This window comes from Hibiscus syriacus, unplaced genomic scaffold (assembly GCF_006381635.1).
Source record: "Hibiscus syriacus cultivar Baekdansim isolate YM2019G1 unplaced genomic scaffold, ASM638163v2 tig00110013_pilon, whole genome shotgun sequence".
In the NCBI taxonomy this organism is placed as follows: domain Eukaryota; kingdom Viridiplantae; phylum Streptophyta; class Magnoliopsida; order Malvales; family Malvaceae; genus Hibiscus; species Hibiscus syriacus.
Window position 1 is genome coordinate 686,798 of NW_024062563.1, and position 15,795 is coordinate 702,592.

Below are 15,795 nucleotides of genomic sequence, written 5' to 3' on the forward strand. Positions count from 1 at the left end.
CATAATGAACCCAACAAAATATATTGTAATATATTCAACAATTTATATTACATACATAATATAAAAATCATCAAACCTACTTTTATTTCAAAATATTGTAACGTTTTATTTCATTTGTTTTATTGAACACCAAAGGAAGAGCAAGGAAACTAAAATATTAAAACAAACACCACCCAATTTTCAACTATTTAATCTTTTAAACAAGCTCATATTAAAAATTATTTAAATATAACAAAATTATGAAAACTTAATAAATTAAGGTTAAATTATACAAATAGTCACTCAACTGTTATTGTTTTCTATTTTAGTCACCAAGCTGTTTTTCTCTTTACAAATTTAGTAACAAACGTTACAATTTTCTATTTTAGTTATTTATTGTTAATTTTATTCGTTAACGATGTGTTGACTTGACTTAGTATAATAATAAATCGGTGTCACAGTAGGAGGACAATAGAGATAGAGATTGTTGTTGAAATATGCAATGCTGAAGGGATTGAGAAGAATTGAAGGATGATGAGCATTCGAGTAATAAGAGGTGACAACGATGTTAATAGTGAAAGAAGAAGAGGAGCAAGCAAAGGCGAGAGAGTGGATAAGCTAAAAAAATGTTCGGAAATAAAATTGAGGATCATACGTGCCATTATATTGGTGTTATTTTGGACTTACATCGTATAGTTAAAGATATAAAAGGAACGAGAAACACACATCTTTAAGTGTTTTCCTTATGTTTTTTCAATGTTTTTTCACTATGTTTAAATATTTAATGAATTATTTTAAATTAAGAGTAAACTAATGGAGTATATGATTTTTTAGAGACTATAATTATTATTATACAAGAGGATGTCACTATTTTTTACTAATCAATGATCAAAATAAAAAACCTAAAGTGATTATCAAATTCACAGAAAAAAGAAGTTCTAAAACCAAAATAGAAAAATCTAATAATGAAGTGACTAATGGTGTACTTTACGTTATATTTAAATAAATGTGTAATATTGAAAAAGAACAGAAAAGGTTGTCTTTCTCTTGGGTTACTTTACTGTTTGTTTGCAACCATAAAAGACGCAGACAAAGGGAGAAACAGACAGAAACAGAGAGTTTTAGTGAACTGAATTGTTGCTTCTTTCATCATTCAATAACCTCCTCCTCCTTCCTTATCTTCATCTCTATCTCAGATTCCATTTTTACAAGTGAAAAACTCAAATTCTGAGAAAGAATTCAACAACAAAAAAAGAAACAAAAAATGTTGTCGACAAAGTCCGAATCCGATATCACAAGCCTAGCTCCATCGTCGCCTTCGAGGTCTCCAAAACGTCCGGTATACTATGTCCAGAGTCCATCCCGAGACTCTCACGACGGCGACAAGTCGTCGACGACGCAACCGAGTCCCATGGAGTCACCTTCACACCCTTCCTCCGTCGGACGCCATTCGAGGAACTCGTCGGCGAGCAGATTCTCGGGGATATTCCGGTCGTCGTCCGGGAGGAAAGGTAGCCGGAAGAGGAATGATAAAGGGTGGCCTGAGTGTGGGGTGATAATGGAAGAAGGGTCGTATGATGAGTTTGAGGATAAAGCCTTCACTAGGCGTTTCCAGGCCTTGATTGCTCTTTTCACGTTTGTGGTTTTGTTCACGGTGTTCTGTTTGATTATTTGGGGTGCCAGTAGGCCTTACAAAGCTGAAATCGTCGTCAGGGTATGTCCATTTTATTCGATAATGAATATGAATATGAATATATGATTTCTCAAAAAAAGAATATGAATATATGATCTTCTAAATATATGTATTCTTTTAGAAAAATCGAACTTAGATTTGAAACCGAATAATTTTGATCTTTATTTTAACTGATAGGATTGACCATGATTGTTAAAATCCTAATGTGTTGCAGAGCTTTGCAGTGCACAACGTTTTTGTTGGGGAAGGCTCAGATTTCTCAGGGGTACCAACAAGAATGCTGACCATCAATGGCACCTTGAAGATGACTGTATACAACCCAGCTACGATTTTCGGCATTCATGTTAGTTCCGACCCTGTCTATCTCGCGTACTCGGAGATCAATGTCGCTGCCGGTCAGGTATGATTCATCAATCTGCTTCTGCCAATTAAAATTTTGTAAAGTAGAATTTCGCATTACTGAATTTCATAGAAACCACGAGCATGTTTGAATGTAACCTTGTAATGCAATGAAGTTAAGGTCTTTATCGAATCAATTGCAGTTGAAATATTATCAGCCAAGGAAGAGCCGTAGGACTGTATCAATTGTGTTGGAAGGGGAAAAGGTGCCACTTTATGGAGCTGGATCCAGCTTAACGTTCACACAAAATGGTGCTGCCGAAGTTCCGTTGATGCTCAAGTTTGAAGTCCGGTCGAGAGGGAATGTCGTCGGGAAACTCGTGAAAACGAGGCACCGGAAACAAATTTCTTGCCCTCTGGTCATTGATTCCGTGAAAACCAAGCTCATTAAGTTCAAGAAAGACGAATGTTCGTACGAGTGAAAGCCTTTGTCGTCTCTTTGCCACTCTGCTATTAAATCTCCACGATCGTTCGTCGAGAATGTGTTCTGTTTCGCCCCCCCCCCCCGGGTTCCCTTTTCTTTGTATCTTCTGTGAAGGGTGTAAATGTTTGTTGTTTTGCTTAGTCTTTTGAGCTTCTTTTGAATGAAAAATAAATAAATGTATAGACGACATAAGAGGTTCTTCGTGGTTGGTTTTGCTTAGGGATGTTCAACGTAGGGGAGATTTCCAAGAGAACAGAGTATAGACGACATAAGAGGTTCTTCGTGGTTGGTTTTGCTTAGGGATATTCAACGTAGGGGAGATTTCCAAGAGAACAGAGCAAGAATAAAGACATCGTTTGCATAGACTTGTTTGATTTTAGCCCATAAAAAATCGATAATTTTAGAGATTTGAATGAGAAATTGATTCAAACATTGTTGAGAAAAATGTAGAATCAATTGTTAGTTCGTACATGTGCAGACGTGCACGATATGGGTAACATTAATTTTAGAAATTGCTTGATTACTTGATTTTCATTAATGCTTTAAGTCAAAATTTCTCAATCGTTCACAATGTGAAACTCTTATAAATACCTCGGGAACCTACTAGTTTTTCTTTTTCTCTAGTTTTTTTTATGATAGATGAAGAAATAAATAGTTCGTGATCTCGACAGTTGTGTTACTGTTTAATAATAATCTCGTTGTTGTATTATGGGAGACAGACGATCAAATATCTTGAACACCATAGAGTGACTAAAAATCTATCTTAAAGAAACTATATAGTTGCAGGCTTTAACTTGTTTCTTTCCCAATCATGTATTTATTTCTATTTTATATTCTTTTTTAATATTTAATAGAATAAATTTTTTATGTTATTAATCATTTTATTCTATTCTTGTTTCATGTACACGAATTTTAAGACGAGATCATGTTGTGGAATTAAATGTCATCGCGACTATAGATAACACTCATAATATTAAATCACGATCGCAATACCATATCATAAGTTCATAACGAGTAACATTATAGTGACATTCGTAATAGAAAACCAAATTAGCTTTAAAAAATAAATCACACGTAGAAGGTATCTGAGGGTGACTCGAAGGTAGAGGCGGCTTTGAGAAATGCCTCATGTATGGAGTCCGGCGGAAGAGCGCAATCAATGAGACGGGCGTCTTCGAGGCATGGAGGAACTTGTCGTGTAACCCCGTGGAGGTAAATCATTTTCCGAGGCGTGGAGGACTTATCTTGTAACTCCGTGGAGGTAAATCATTTTCTCTGATAGTGTTCGGTTCGATTCAAATGATTATAAATTTTTAACTTGTGAACCAAAAAAAAATCAGTTGGACATATTTATGCACTAGATAGTAGATACCTCGTTTGGTCAACAAGTATTAATATAAATGAAAAGAAATTAATTATTATTATTTAAAATAATTTATCATAACATAGAAGTGCTCACAAATGGATTGAAAGGTTGAAACAAATTCGACTATTTTTAGCCATAAAAGTGCATGCAATTTGCCCATTAGGTTATCTACCAAAAGTCCACACGACACATAATGAGAAACAAGAGAAGGAATTCAACAGAAGTTCCACATTTACTACAGAATTATAGGTGGCATAAACATAGGACGTTGGAGGCATGGTACAATTACTTTTTTAACATGACTATCGACTAACCAACAATTATTTCTTTTGGTAAATTGAAAGAAATAGACAAGAGGAGGATCACTAACCAACTTATGATACACAAAATCCAATCTTTATATGACAACTCTCATCCCTAGTTTAATACTAATCGTCAGAACCTGCAAATTTAACATATAGGAATGAGAAATCTACTGCAGCTGTTTTCGCGTTTTGATATATGAAGCCCCATCTGATGATGACTCATTTAACATTCGCAGCCTGTAGATCTCTGTGGCCGTCCTCCGCCAGCAACATCAATGGTTTCAGGAAGGTAGCTTTCATCATGAAAAAAAAAACAAGTATTGAAATAAAAACAATTAGCAAGGACTCTGGTAATGCAACCCTTTTTGTATTATTCATAAGGCTTTCAAATGGAATCATATGCACGCACATATATATGGAAATTATATTTAACCTGACTCAGAATAATTCGTTAGACAGACAGACAAACATAAGGGATGAAACAACTTTTATGAGGAAATGTCTTTTAGAAAAACTCCCATTTCCTGCTGATTAGCTTTTCATCTATATAAGGCTCGATTAGTTTATTCACTGCTCACCTCCAGTGCACTAAAGAGACACTTAAGTTATGGCCGATAATGGTGTGTAGATAGGTGATCACTCAAAATGAACCCTCAAAACAATTTCCTAGGAAATGTCTTAATCCAAATATCATTGAATTGCAATTGAAGAAGCTTGTCTATCATAGAAAGGTCAGATTCTCCTAGTGTCAATTTACCCTCTTTGTTGCTTGCTACTTCAATTTTTTATTTTATTTCTTTGAAGACATACATTTTGTTGCATAAACATTTTGTTAGGCATTATCTTTCTGTTAAGGAAGCTCTGACATATGCAAATACTTACATTTCTTCTTCAGGTTCATTCTTGAGAGCATTTTTGGCTATGCACTCAAATGCAGCTTCAACATTGAATCCTTCTTTTGCAGAGGTCTCAAAATATGGTATGTTTCCCTTTGATGCACACCATGCCTTCGCTTTCTTTTCAGAAACCTAAACCAGAGAGAAATAACCTCATTCATACACCATACGAAAACACATTCACATTCGCACATGATATAGTAAAACATGAAGAAATCTGTAGGCAAAAAGGAAAGTCGAGGGTGGGAGACATTTTACCACTCGACTGTTGCCACCATCAACATCAACCTTGTTTCCCAGCACAACAAACGGAAAGTTTTCAGGGTCAGATGGACTCGCCTGAGCACTCGATCAAAAAAATAACAACATTAGTCATTTTTCCAATTAAAATATTCTATACACCATTGGAGAGAATATTACCTGAATCAGAAACTCTTCTCGCCAGTTGTTAAGATTATCGAAGGACTTCATGACATTAACATCATGCACAAGTACACAGCAATCAGCACCCCGATAGAAAGCCACACCTAAACTTTGAAATCTTTCCTGACCCGCAGTATCCCATATCTATGCACAAAATCAGAAAAACGAGCATGACGCTATGAAATGTAAATAAAGTTTATATCTCTATTTCTCAGCCAAATTGAATATCTTTGGAGAGTACAGAAAAGACAGGCTTAGTTTATACAGTTGACAATAGCTAAAATCAAACAATATATTAACTTAAACAAATGCTAAAATCCGCTTTGCATTATCATCATTAGGCACAACAGAAACCACAATCCATAGCAACTAAGATATATCTTCAAGTTGACTGTTTTTTACCTGCAATGTAAACAGTCTATCTTCGAACTGAAACTCTTTTGTCAAAAAATCGGCTCCAATCGTCGCTTTGTACTGATTACTGAACTTACGGTTAACATACCTAATTCCAATAAAATTAACAATTAACCAATACATAAGAACCAGCAATCGAACGTGCAAAATTCAAGAGTTAGATAAAGGAAAAAGAAAATCTAAGGATTTCAGTTTCAAAGCTTACTGATTCATGAGAGATGTCTTCCCAACCCTAAAAATAAGAGAAGACAAAAAATCAAAAAGAAAATCAGACATTACAATTAAAGAACAGAAAAATAATTGTAATTAAATTGGAAATGTAGCAGAATTAACAAAATCTTCGAATTCAAATATGCAGAAACAAAGTAAACTTCAAAAAAATTAAGACGATTATAAAGCTTACCCGCTGTCGCCGAGAATTATAACCTTTAAAAGCATACGCCGACGAGAAGCCATTGAATCAGATATCAGATTTTTTTTAAGTAATTGCAGGGAAATTATGAGATTTTATATATTTTTGTAGATCTTTGGTCAGAGTACAAAGAGATTATAAAAGAAAAAATAGAAAAAGAAAAAGAGTTTTGTGGCTGTTAATTTAATTTATTTTGTTTTGTAAGAATACCAAATTGATAGTTTCTTCAGCAAACGGCAAGACTGTTTGATAACAATATTAACATTCCAAAACTACCCCCGTTTTTATGTTGAATTCGGGATTTATTTATTTTATTGAATATATTTAAAAAAAATCAATTATACTTTTTAAAATTACATTTTCAATAAAATAAATGCACATTATAATTTATTTATTTATTAAATTAATTTTATTATTATAAAAATATATTTTATAAAATTTTAAATAAATATTATAAACATATTTTATTTTATATGATTATATTAATTTAATATTAATTAATTTTAGAATTATAAATAATTTATGTTAATTATTTTATAACTTTGATTATAAAATAAATGTTCAAATTATATTGTTTTTTCTAAATAAGTACACAAACTATTTTTCGAATAATTTAAATGACTGTCATTATAAACATTGTCATTTTAAATGTTCAAAGTCTTAATTACTGTTAAAATCTAACATTAAAAGGCACCTGTCATATTATAATAATTTTAAAATATATTTAAAATTAAAATCATACTTAAAAAAATGAAAAATCAAATTAACCCCAAAACTTAAAAACTCTCCTTTCAACTTTTAAATTTATGTCAAAAACCATCATTTATCATCAACGAAGATCCATCCACCCTCATCTCACCTCACCTCACGTCACCTCCTCCGACAATCAATAATCATGTATGTAATCACCATTTTTACTTTAATGTCTCTCCACGTCTCAGCTCCAGTTGATGGTTCCAGCAAATTCTAGAGAACACTAGCTGTCCCTGCACGTTTCAATTCCACCACAGCAGCCTCTACAACAGCAAGCCCGGAACAGCTGTCCCTCCACGTCCACGATCCAATAGCTTCCATCAACTCACCAGCTGTCCCTCCACGTTTCGGAAGCTTCCGGCAGCTTTATCCGAGGCCTCCCAAGCACCGTCCACGTCCCAGCAACAACAGGTCCCCTATCCAGCAGCTTCCCAACTCCAGCTCATCACAAAATTTTGAGAATGGGGTGACATGTTACATCTCATTTCACGTAGAAAGACTGAGGCCCTTGCTCCAGAAAATTTTGAGAACATGTGGACAAAGGGGAGAAACTACAAAAAAGACGGAGAAAAACGATTAATCGAGCAATTTCCACATCATTACTCTGCTGGGAACCCTGCTGCTGTGGATCATGCTAAAGCAATATCTAAGACCAGAGAGAAGTATCCAGCCAAGCTTAACTCATCTGAGAGTCATGTTGCTCAACCTTCATTAATTGATCAAAGCAAAATAGAAAAATCATTCCCACATGAAGTTCGGAATGTATCATACTGCTCTTCAGTTGTATCTTCTCAGGAGGATGATCACGATCTTGTTGATTTGGAGGAGGTTGAATCAGAAAGCAGTGATTCATTTACTTCTGGAGAGGAAGAAACAGGAAATGTAATGGGTCTCGATTCTACTGGAACTAAAGTTTGGGATGCTAAGAGTAACAGAAACCTGACTGTTTCTCATATTCATCGTCCACTTGAAAATCCCGAGGGCCATATTGTAAAGAAGGCTGGTGGAAGGCATGTCCAATATCGAATATTAACTAAAACTCCATCCAGCAGGAAAAGATCTAGATCGACCCGTCAGAAGTTGCCTGACTGGCAAGAGGTTGAGAGGATAAGCTTCTTATCAGGGGATGGACAAGACATACTAAATTCACTGAATGGACATGGAAAAGCTGAATATTCCAGTGATGATTCTGAGACTGAATCCTTTGGTAGACTTCACAGTGGAGTAACTGCTTCTTCATCTGCTGCTTCTCTCTCTATTGCTGAAAGTCGTAGTTTGGAAGCTAATTCCTTGCAAAATTCATTGGTTGGAGGTTCTTTTTTTAAATTGAGATGTGAGGTACTTCATAATGACAAATATGCGCTTCTCAGTTTGCTATAATTTCTTATTATATTATTGCAATATTTTCCTTTTGCAGGTTTTAGGTGCAGATATTGTGAAGAGTGGTTCTAGAACATTTGCTGTTTACTCCATATCTGTAACAGATGTAATAAATAACAATAGCAGTTGGTCTATCAAGAGAATGTGTGTACAGTGTGCTATATACTTTCTGGTCTTCGTCCCTTTTTGCATCCTATAGCATTCATTCTTCATTGCAGAGGCATCTCGGTTGGATTTTTCTAAAATGTCAAGCTAGTTACATTTATCTTCACCTCTGTTAGAGTTTCTAGTCTTTTTAATAGTTTTCACGCCATTTTGAAGAGCTGCATCAGCGTCTTAAATCATTTCCCGGGTATAAACTTGATTTGCCACCAAAGCATTTTCTCTCAACGGGTTTAGACATCCCTGTAATACGAGGACGGTGTAAATTGTTAGATGAATATTTAAAGGTTAAATGCTTGAACTCACTCAACCAATTTTCTTCATGCATGAGGGGATATCTGTTCTAAGTTATTTAAATTGATATTTTATTTCTATACTGAGGTTTCTTCATAAAATATATTTGTTGGGCTGTTTGATTGCTAGTACTTCCATCTGCACAAATTGTCATTTAATTTATATATGAGAAATAGACATAGCATATGCTTTATACACTAGATTTGCATATTTTTATGTTTTTAGAGGACTTATTAATATTTTTTTCGTCTTCAGAAGCTCTTGCGGCTTCCTTCTATTTCAGGATCAATTGAAGTTTGGGACTTCCTAAGTGTTGATTTCTATCGACACACATTTTCGTCCTATTAGGATTTAAACTCCTAAAAATATGATAAAATTTTGTTAGGATTCAAACTCCTAAAAATAGGATAGAGTTCTACTATTATTTAAACTCCTAAAGATAGGATCCACAAACATTATAAATAGTCATTGTAATTCACTATTGTAACACATTCGGAAGAGGATATACGAAATACCAAGTAAAAAATTACAAGCAACTCGTACCATTTTTCGAAGCATTTATATTTTGAAAGGTAAAGTTCATACATTCACATGTTATTTTTCCTTACCTTTGCTGTGTTTTGATTCGAAAGAAAACTGAGAGAAGTGTTTTTAGCCGATGAACGGGGGCATTTTCGAGATCTATTTTTGTAGATCTAGTCCCCGAGGCTTGTGTTTTTGAAAAACTATTCGGATTTTTATAAATGGGTCGTGTGAATCCGCGTGTTTTGTCGTTTTTTTTCTTCGATTGACTTTTAATTTTGACCCCTAATTCATTTTTCATTTTAATTTAACCCTTATTATTTATATGTATATATATATATTTAATTATATTTTATTTATTTATTTATTATAATTTTTTTTCATTTTTCTTTGCGTTATATTATATTATTTTTTTTATTATATATATATATATATTATATTATTATTTTTTATCTATGTTTACTTATTTATTATATTTTTTTACTATATTTTCCTAACGTTATATATATATATTCTTACTTTATTTTATTTTATATTTCTATGATTACTATTTTTTTAGTTAATATTATATGTATATTTATTTTTCATTTATTTATTATTATTGTTACTATATATATATTGTAATTATCTTTATTTATTTTTTTACCATTATATGTGATATGTTCTTTTCGTCATTTAATTTAGTAATTTATATATTTACTTTTTTATTTATTTTATATATATATTATTCGTACTTTGTTATTATCATTTTTTATTTGTTTTATTTATTTTCTTTTCTTTTTTATATATATTTTATATTTGTTTTTTTTTACTTACTATTTATCTTTGCTTTCTTCATTTTATCATTTTACTTAATTTTTTTCTTTTCTTTTTTAATTTAATTAATTAATTTCTACCATTTTATTAACAGGCTTTTTTACTTTCTTAAGGGTACATTTTCAATCAATCAATGTAAGTTTTGGATCGTTATTTTACCTTTCAATTCAAACTTTCAACTTTCTTAATTAAAGACAACTGGAAATTACATAGTACCGAAAGGGCGGTTCAAGGGTGCTAATCCTTCATTGACCGTAACCGACTCCCGGATCCGACATATCACTGGTAAGACGCAGATCTGGTAAGAAATAAGGTATTCGATCAACCCACTTTTCGTAAAGTAAATGATCGGTGGCGACTCCCAATCCACATTTTTCAAGTCGAAGCCCAATCCCGGGGCCCAACCAAAATACGGTTGCGACAGCTTGGCGACTCCGCTGGGGACACATATAAGTGAGTCAGGCTAAGGTAATTTCCAGTTGTCTTTTTAATGAAAAGGGTAAGTTTAAATTTTAAGGTAACATTTCGATCCTTATTACTTACTTTTGATTATATTTTCTAGTAAATAGTTGTACTGACCATTTTTTTAATGATTTCAGCCCTTAAAGATTTTTCATCCAAAGGCTCTATACCTGAGCTCCGAACCCGTTTTAAATGGGGGTGAAAGCGACGCCTTCGTGTGAATTTATTCATCGTATGGGCCTAGCAAGTAACCTTCGGGATTCATATACCTTATGCCTTCGTGTGAATTTATTCTCCGTATGGGAATAAGGGAATGTTTCCTCTCAAGTTTAACTTAGTCCACACAAGCCTGTGATGGGTTTAGGACTAAGGGTCTGGTAAGCCCAAGGGGGCACCGGCAAGGAGAACTCGAGTACCTTTTTTTAGAACATAAACTCGGAGACTACAAGGAGTTAGGGCCCACCCCAAAACCTCGCTTTAAACCCTAGGATGCTGAAATTATTTTCTTCTTTACTTTCTGTTCAAAACATGTGAACTAGAAATTTATGCGGTTAGGACTTGTTCAAAATCAACTTGCGGGATAGCGATCATGTCCGGGTAGGAAATAAGCATGTGGGGTACTTTTATTTTCATGATTGCTTTGATTATTATCTTTACCTTACTAACTCTTTTTTTTTTTCCTCTCTTTATTTATTTCCATCATCTGCATCATTTAAAAGAGGTGTTGATCCACCAAAAAACGTGTTAGTTAACTATAAATAATCTGCATTAATGGACAAAGGTGTTGTAATACAGGAGATTAAAAACCCCGAGGTACGACTACGGTCCGAGAAGACTCAGAAACAAAAGGGAGACAGTCTTCAAGGAAGTTATGTGTCAGAGCTTGTTAGCTATGCCTCTATCAGCCTAAACCGAACAATGTGCAAGAACTTCGAGACTCTGGGACAGGCTTGTTAGCTATGCCTCTATCAGCCTAAAACAGAACAATGTGCAAGAACTTCGAGACATCTGGGACAGTTGGAAGAATGATCGAAAACAGAAGTTCAGTCAACAGTATGGTGACATTGCACTTTTGCTTCATGTTAAGACCGGTGAGCCTTTAATCAGAGCCTTGGTTCAATTCTGGAACCCGGGATACAGTTGCTTCACTTTTAACCAAGAGGACATGGTACCTACCATCGAGGAGTATACTACACTATTGCACTGTGAAAACATTAAACTGGAGCGAGCCTACATCAAACACATCAAGAGTTAGCCTTTCAAGAACAGACTGGCTAAGATTGCAGGAGTTGATGAAAAGTGGGTGACTGACCGACTCCGAAACAAAGGTAACGAGCAAGGAATTCAGTGGACCCACATAAGGAAACTAATGAATGACCACCCTGATGAATGGAAGACTATAGACCTTTTTTTGCACTAGGTCTGTATGGCTTGATCATCTTTCCGAAGATTTTGGGATGTATTGACGTGGTGGAACTGTTTGAGCAACTACCGAAACGAGTCAACCCAGCACCAATCATCTTAGTCGAGACCTTTCGATCTCTCAACCATTGCCGAAGAGCTAGCGGAGGTAGATTCATTGGATGTGTTCAGCTCTTTCAAGTCTGGATTCACAGCCACTTCTGGAAGACTAATTGGGTTGTCTACCGCCGATTTAGCACTACGTATTCACCTTTGAGAGAGTTCATCACCTTTGAGAGAGTTCATCACCATGAAATGGCATGAAGGAACTTCAAAAGAGAAGTGGATGAAAGTCTTCACTCATCTATCAAGACCGAGATATTACTTGGAGAGCCCCCTGGTTGTTCCTCAGTAACGTTCTTTTCCAATGTAGGGACTCTGACACTATGACCTTACCTGAACTTTGGGATGCAGTTGGGTATGCTCCATTGTTAGCACTTAGACATTATGGGGCACGTCAGTTTGTCCCAGCAACATGCGGACTAGCTAAATCAGAGTTTGAGTATCACGGTGACAACTATAAGAAGATGATCAAGGAAGTAGTCGATTCATGGAAGAAAGTATTCTGGATGGATGTGGTAGCTTCCAGAAACATGCTTGCTCCGGACTATGTGGAGTGGCGAAGATTGAGGAAAAATGACAATATTCCGGTGCCAGACTGTGAGGACACCCAGACCATTGAGGAACATCTCAGGCCCGTCCCTTCTGGACTTGAGATAGCCAAAACAGAGTTTGAAGCTATGAACAATGAGCTGGGGAAGAGGATAAAGGAACTTAAGGCTGAGCACTATCAGTGGAATCTAGATGCCGACTCTCAGAAAGATTGAGCAGACAAACTAGAAAGAGAACAAAAAAGAGTCCGTTTAGAGCTCGAAGACTTGAGAAAGGGGTATCAAGATAAAGTCAAGAATAACTCCAAGTTGAAAGTGGCTTCTAAATACTGGAATGAGAGAGCTTGGAAGGAACAAATGAAGACTGCCCAGAGGCACTTAGCAGGCAATCAACATCAAAACTAATGCTTGAGAATCTGGATGGCTGATCTGGAGAAACAACATGAGAGAGATGGCAAAACAATAGCTGAGTTAGAAGCTATTGTAGATGGGTTCAAGAAGCAAGCAAGCAAGCTTCAGATAGTGTCATTCGACGGATGTTTACAGTGGCGTTGCCGTTGGGAGCAAGCAAAACAAAGGGTGAAGGCCAGAGACGCAGTCATCCGAGACTTCCTGGATCAAGTACAGAAGGCAGCTCGCCATCTACACGGCCTGGCAAGGGAAGCTGGAGTGGGCCAACAAGGCATACAACCAGTGACAGATGAAAACAGAAGACTTGTCAACCTGTTGGAAGCTGTTCGGGGTCTAGAGGATTTAGTCCGAATGTACCTTTGATTGTTTTTATATCTCTTACAAGATAAAACATTTTTGTCAAAATAAGGATTATTTATAATAATGGACATTTTTCTGGAACAATGCCTCGAACATTTCATGCATTTTTTTTCATTTTGCGTTGTGCATCTACATTTCATTTTTAAGCATTTTCATAAACATGAAATTTCTTCATGGAGGATTCGATGAAGTGGTTTTAACCACATGTAAGAAATATTGTAACATAAAAAAATGAAAATAATACAGTGGGAGCCTGATCAGCTGATTATAAGACAAAGCCTGTTAGGATGATCTAATAAAAGAATCCCCATATCCTAAGGGCTACGATGTTAAAGGTGTTAGTTGTTACCACATAAGAAGCCCCAAATATTCCTCTGAAAGGCGCTTTCCGAAGAAGGGGGCATGGCATGTATCATTTGCACTTAGAGGATTGTTTTGTTTGAACACGTCTTTGATCTTTCATGTTTGCTTAGTCTTTTAAAAGGATTGAATTTATGCTACTTTTTATGGTGGAGCAATTGAACAAATCTTAATATTTAGTTATTCGAATATTAAATGAATTAAGGATCCTTTTAATTCTTCAAGAATTATGGATTTTTGACATATGGCAAGATTAGACCTTTCTTATCCTGTCTCAAACCCCAAGATAAAATACCTCGATTCTTTACCCAAAATAACTCATGGTCATTACCAAAAAAGCCAAAATTTGACATTACCTCCCTTTGAAATTCTTAAACATTGCCTTTATCTTTTTGATACACCCATACATCTCTTTGAGTCAAATAAAGTCACACCATTGTCTTTTTAGACTCAAAATTGACATTTTAATACCATTAAAACCCAAGGCATTGAGTTGTTCATTTGAACATGAGCATTCTTCTAACTTGGAGCATTTCGCATATAGCCTGAACATTGAGACATCTGGGGAGCAAAAAAAATCATTCAAAATAATTCTATCATGCATTAACTACATTATTTTCATGCGAATAGAATTAATCCTGAAAATCTATCCCCCTGGGGATACCTCTTCTGTGAAGACTTACATGTATGAAATGATGAACGGCTTTATTTCTTTATCCCTTTACAACAGGAGAAAATATATATCGCTTGTGTCCCCTTTTGAGCCTATAGTATTTTTCTTCTGATTCAACCCTAACCAAGGATCACCCTCCACACTTGGGCGAAAGGTGGAAGAAATTTGCTCACTTGAGTGAAGGTATCAATCCAAAGGAGATACCAAAAGGTGGACCAAGTGGCAAGTGCGAAGATCCAATCAAGAACAAAAAAGCAAAGAAGCAAAAAACAAATAAAAAAGAGAATCAAGAACAAAAAAGAAAAGAAGCAAAAATCAAAAAGAAAAGGGACAAAAAGCACATGCAAAGATTCTCTAAAGACAAATGGCACATCAAGCTTCAAATTATGAGATTGATCAAGCACAAACATTCCCGAATCACTTCACTAGAAGATCATAGAGCATCAAGAGAGAAACATTTTGAGCAAGACATGATTGAAGGCATCAGAATGAATTGATCCTTGGTTCAACACCCTGAAACACTTGTTTGGGCCTATTTATCATTTTCTTTCATAACCATGAACCCTGGCCTACATTACGTGCCTTGAAAGTCCATTCTAATCATACATGGATTTCTAAACAGAAGAGAATATCTTCAGATTTCATCCCGCCCATCAGGATTAATCTTTGTTTGCAAAAAAACAATGTAATTAATGCATGGTAGAGAAAAATAACAAAGGGGGGTTCAAGACGTAAATCCTGAATAACGTCTTGAAACCAAAGGAGGATTCGAGTTGAAAACCTGAAAAGGTGGCTCGAATATAAAAATTTTGCAACTGAGGCGATCACACAAATTCCTTGATAAGGCATCGCATAATCCAAATGTGACTATGAAAGCTGGGAGTCAGAGAACACTTCCAGTAGAGGAGCATGCAATCACCCCATCAAACCTTTGAGCATCAAATGCCAAACCTTTGACCAAACACAATAACCTGAGACCTTTTTATCTTTTCCTTACTTAACCATTTCCCAAAGATAGCTTTGATTTTGGCACGTGTCAAATAGCTATAATTTATTGAAGGATTAACATTGTAATTAAACATTTGATATCCAATGAACTCTAGTTTTACGATTCATCTCAATTGTAAAACCGTGAAAGAGACAATATTTTCAAAACTTTTGATTAAACATTTTTTGAAACTCTTTATTGATATTTTCATAACTTTGAAAATAAAAGAGA

The 15,795-nt window shown here is 35.1% G+C and overlaps 3 protein-coding genes across 3 annotated transcripts; 2 read left to right on the forward strand and 1 right to left on the reverse strand.

Annotated features, from left to right (window-relative positions):
* Nucleotides 1-1,037: 1,037 nt before the first annotated feature.
* On the forward strand, nucleotides 1,038-2,704 carry LOC120212455. The gene is made up of 3 exons (XM_039210747.1): nucleotides 1,038-1,693; nucleotides 1,887-2,072; nucleotides 2,215-2,704. The coding sequence occupies exons 1-3, from the start codon at nucleotides 1,244-1,246 to the stop codon at nucleotides 2,491-2,493; spliced, it is 915 nt and encodes a 304-aa protein (XP_039066678.1). The 5' UTR covers nucleotides 1,038-1,243; the 3' UTR covers nucleotides 2,494-2,704.
* Nucleotides 2,705-4,054: 1,350 nt separating this feature from the next.
* LOC120212456 (ras-related protein Rab7-like) lies at nucleotides 4,055-6,417 on the reverse strand. Its single transcript, XM_039210748.1, has 7 exons — nucleotides 6,303-6,417; nucleotides 6,105-6,131; nucleotides 5,888-5,987; nucleotides 5,483-5,629; nucleotides 5,321-5,401; nucleotides 5,049-5,194; nucleotides 4,055-4,459 (listed from the first exon to the last, which is right to left on the reverse strand). The coding sequence occupies exons 1-7, from the start codon at nucleotides 6,353-6,355 to the stop codon at nucleotides 4,390-4,392; spliced, it is 624 nt and encodes a 207-aa protein (XP_039066679.1). The 5' UTR covers nucleotides 6,356-6,417; the 3' UTR covers nucleotides 4,055-4,389.
* A 1,110-nt stretch (nucleotides 6,418-7,527) lies between these two features.
* LOC120212380 lies at nucleotides 7,528-8,643 on the forward strand. The gene is made up of 2 exons (XM_039210710.1): nucleotides 7,528-8,402; nucleotides 8,482-8,643. Exons 1-2 carry the CDS (start codon nucleotides 7,536-7,538, stop codon nucleotides 8,641-8,643), a joined length of 1,029 nt encoding a protein of 342 aa, XP_039066641.1. The 5' UTR covers nucleotides 7,528-7,535.
* Nucleotides 8,644-15,795: the final 7,152 nt, after the last annotated feature.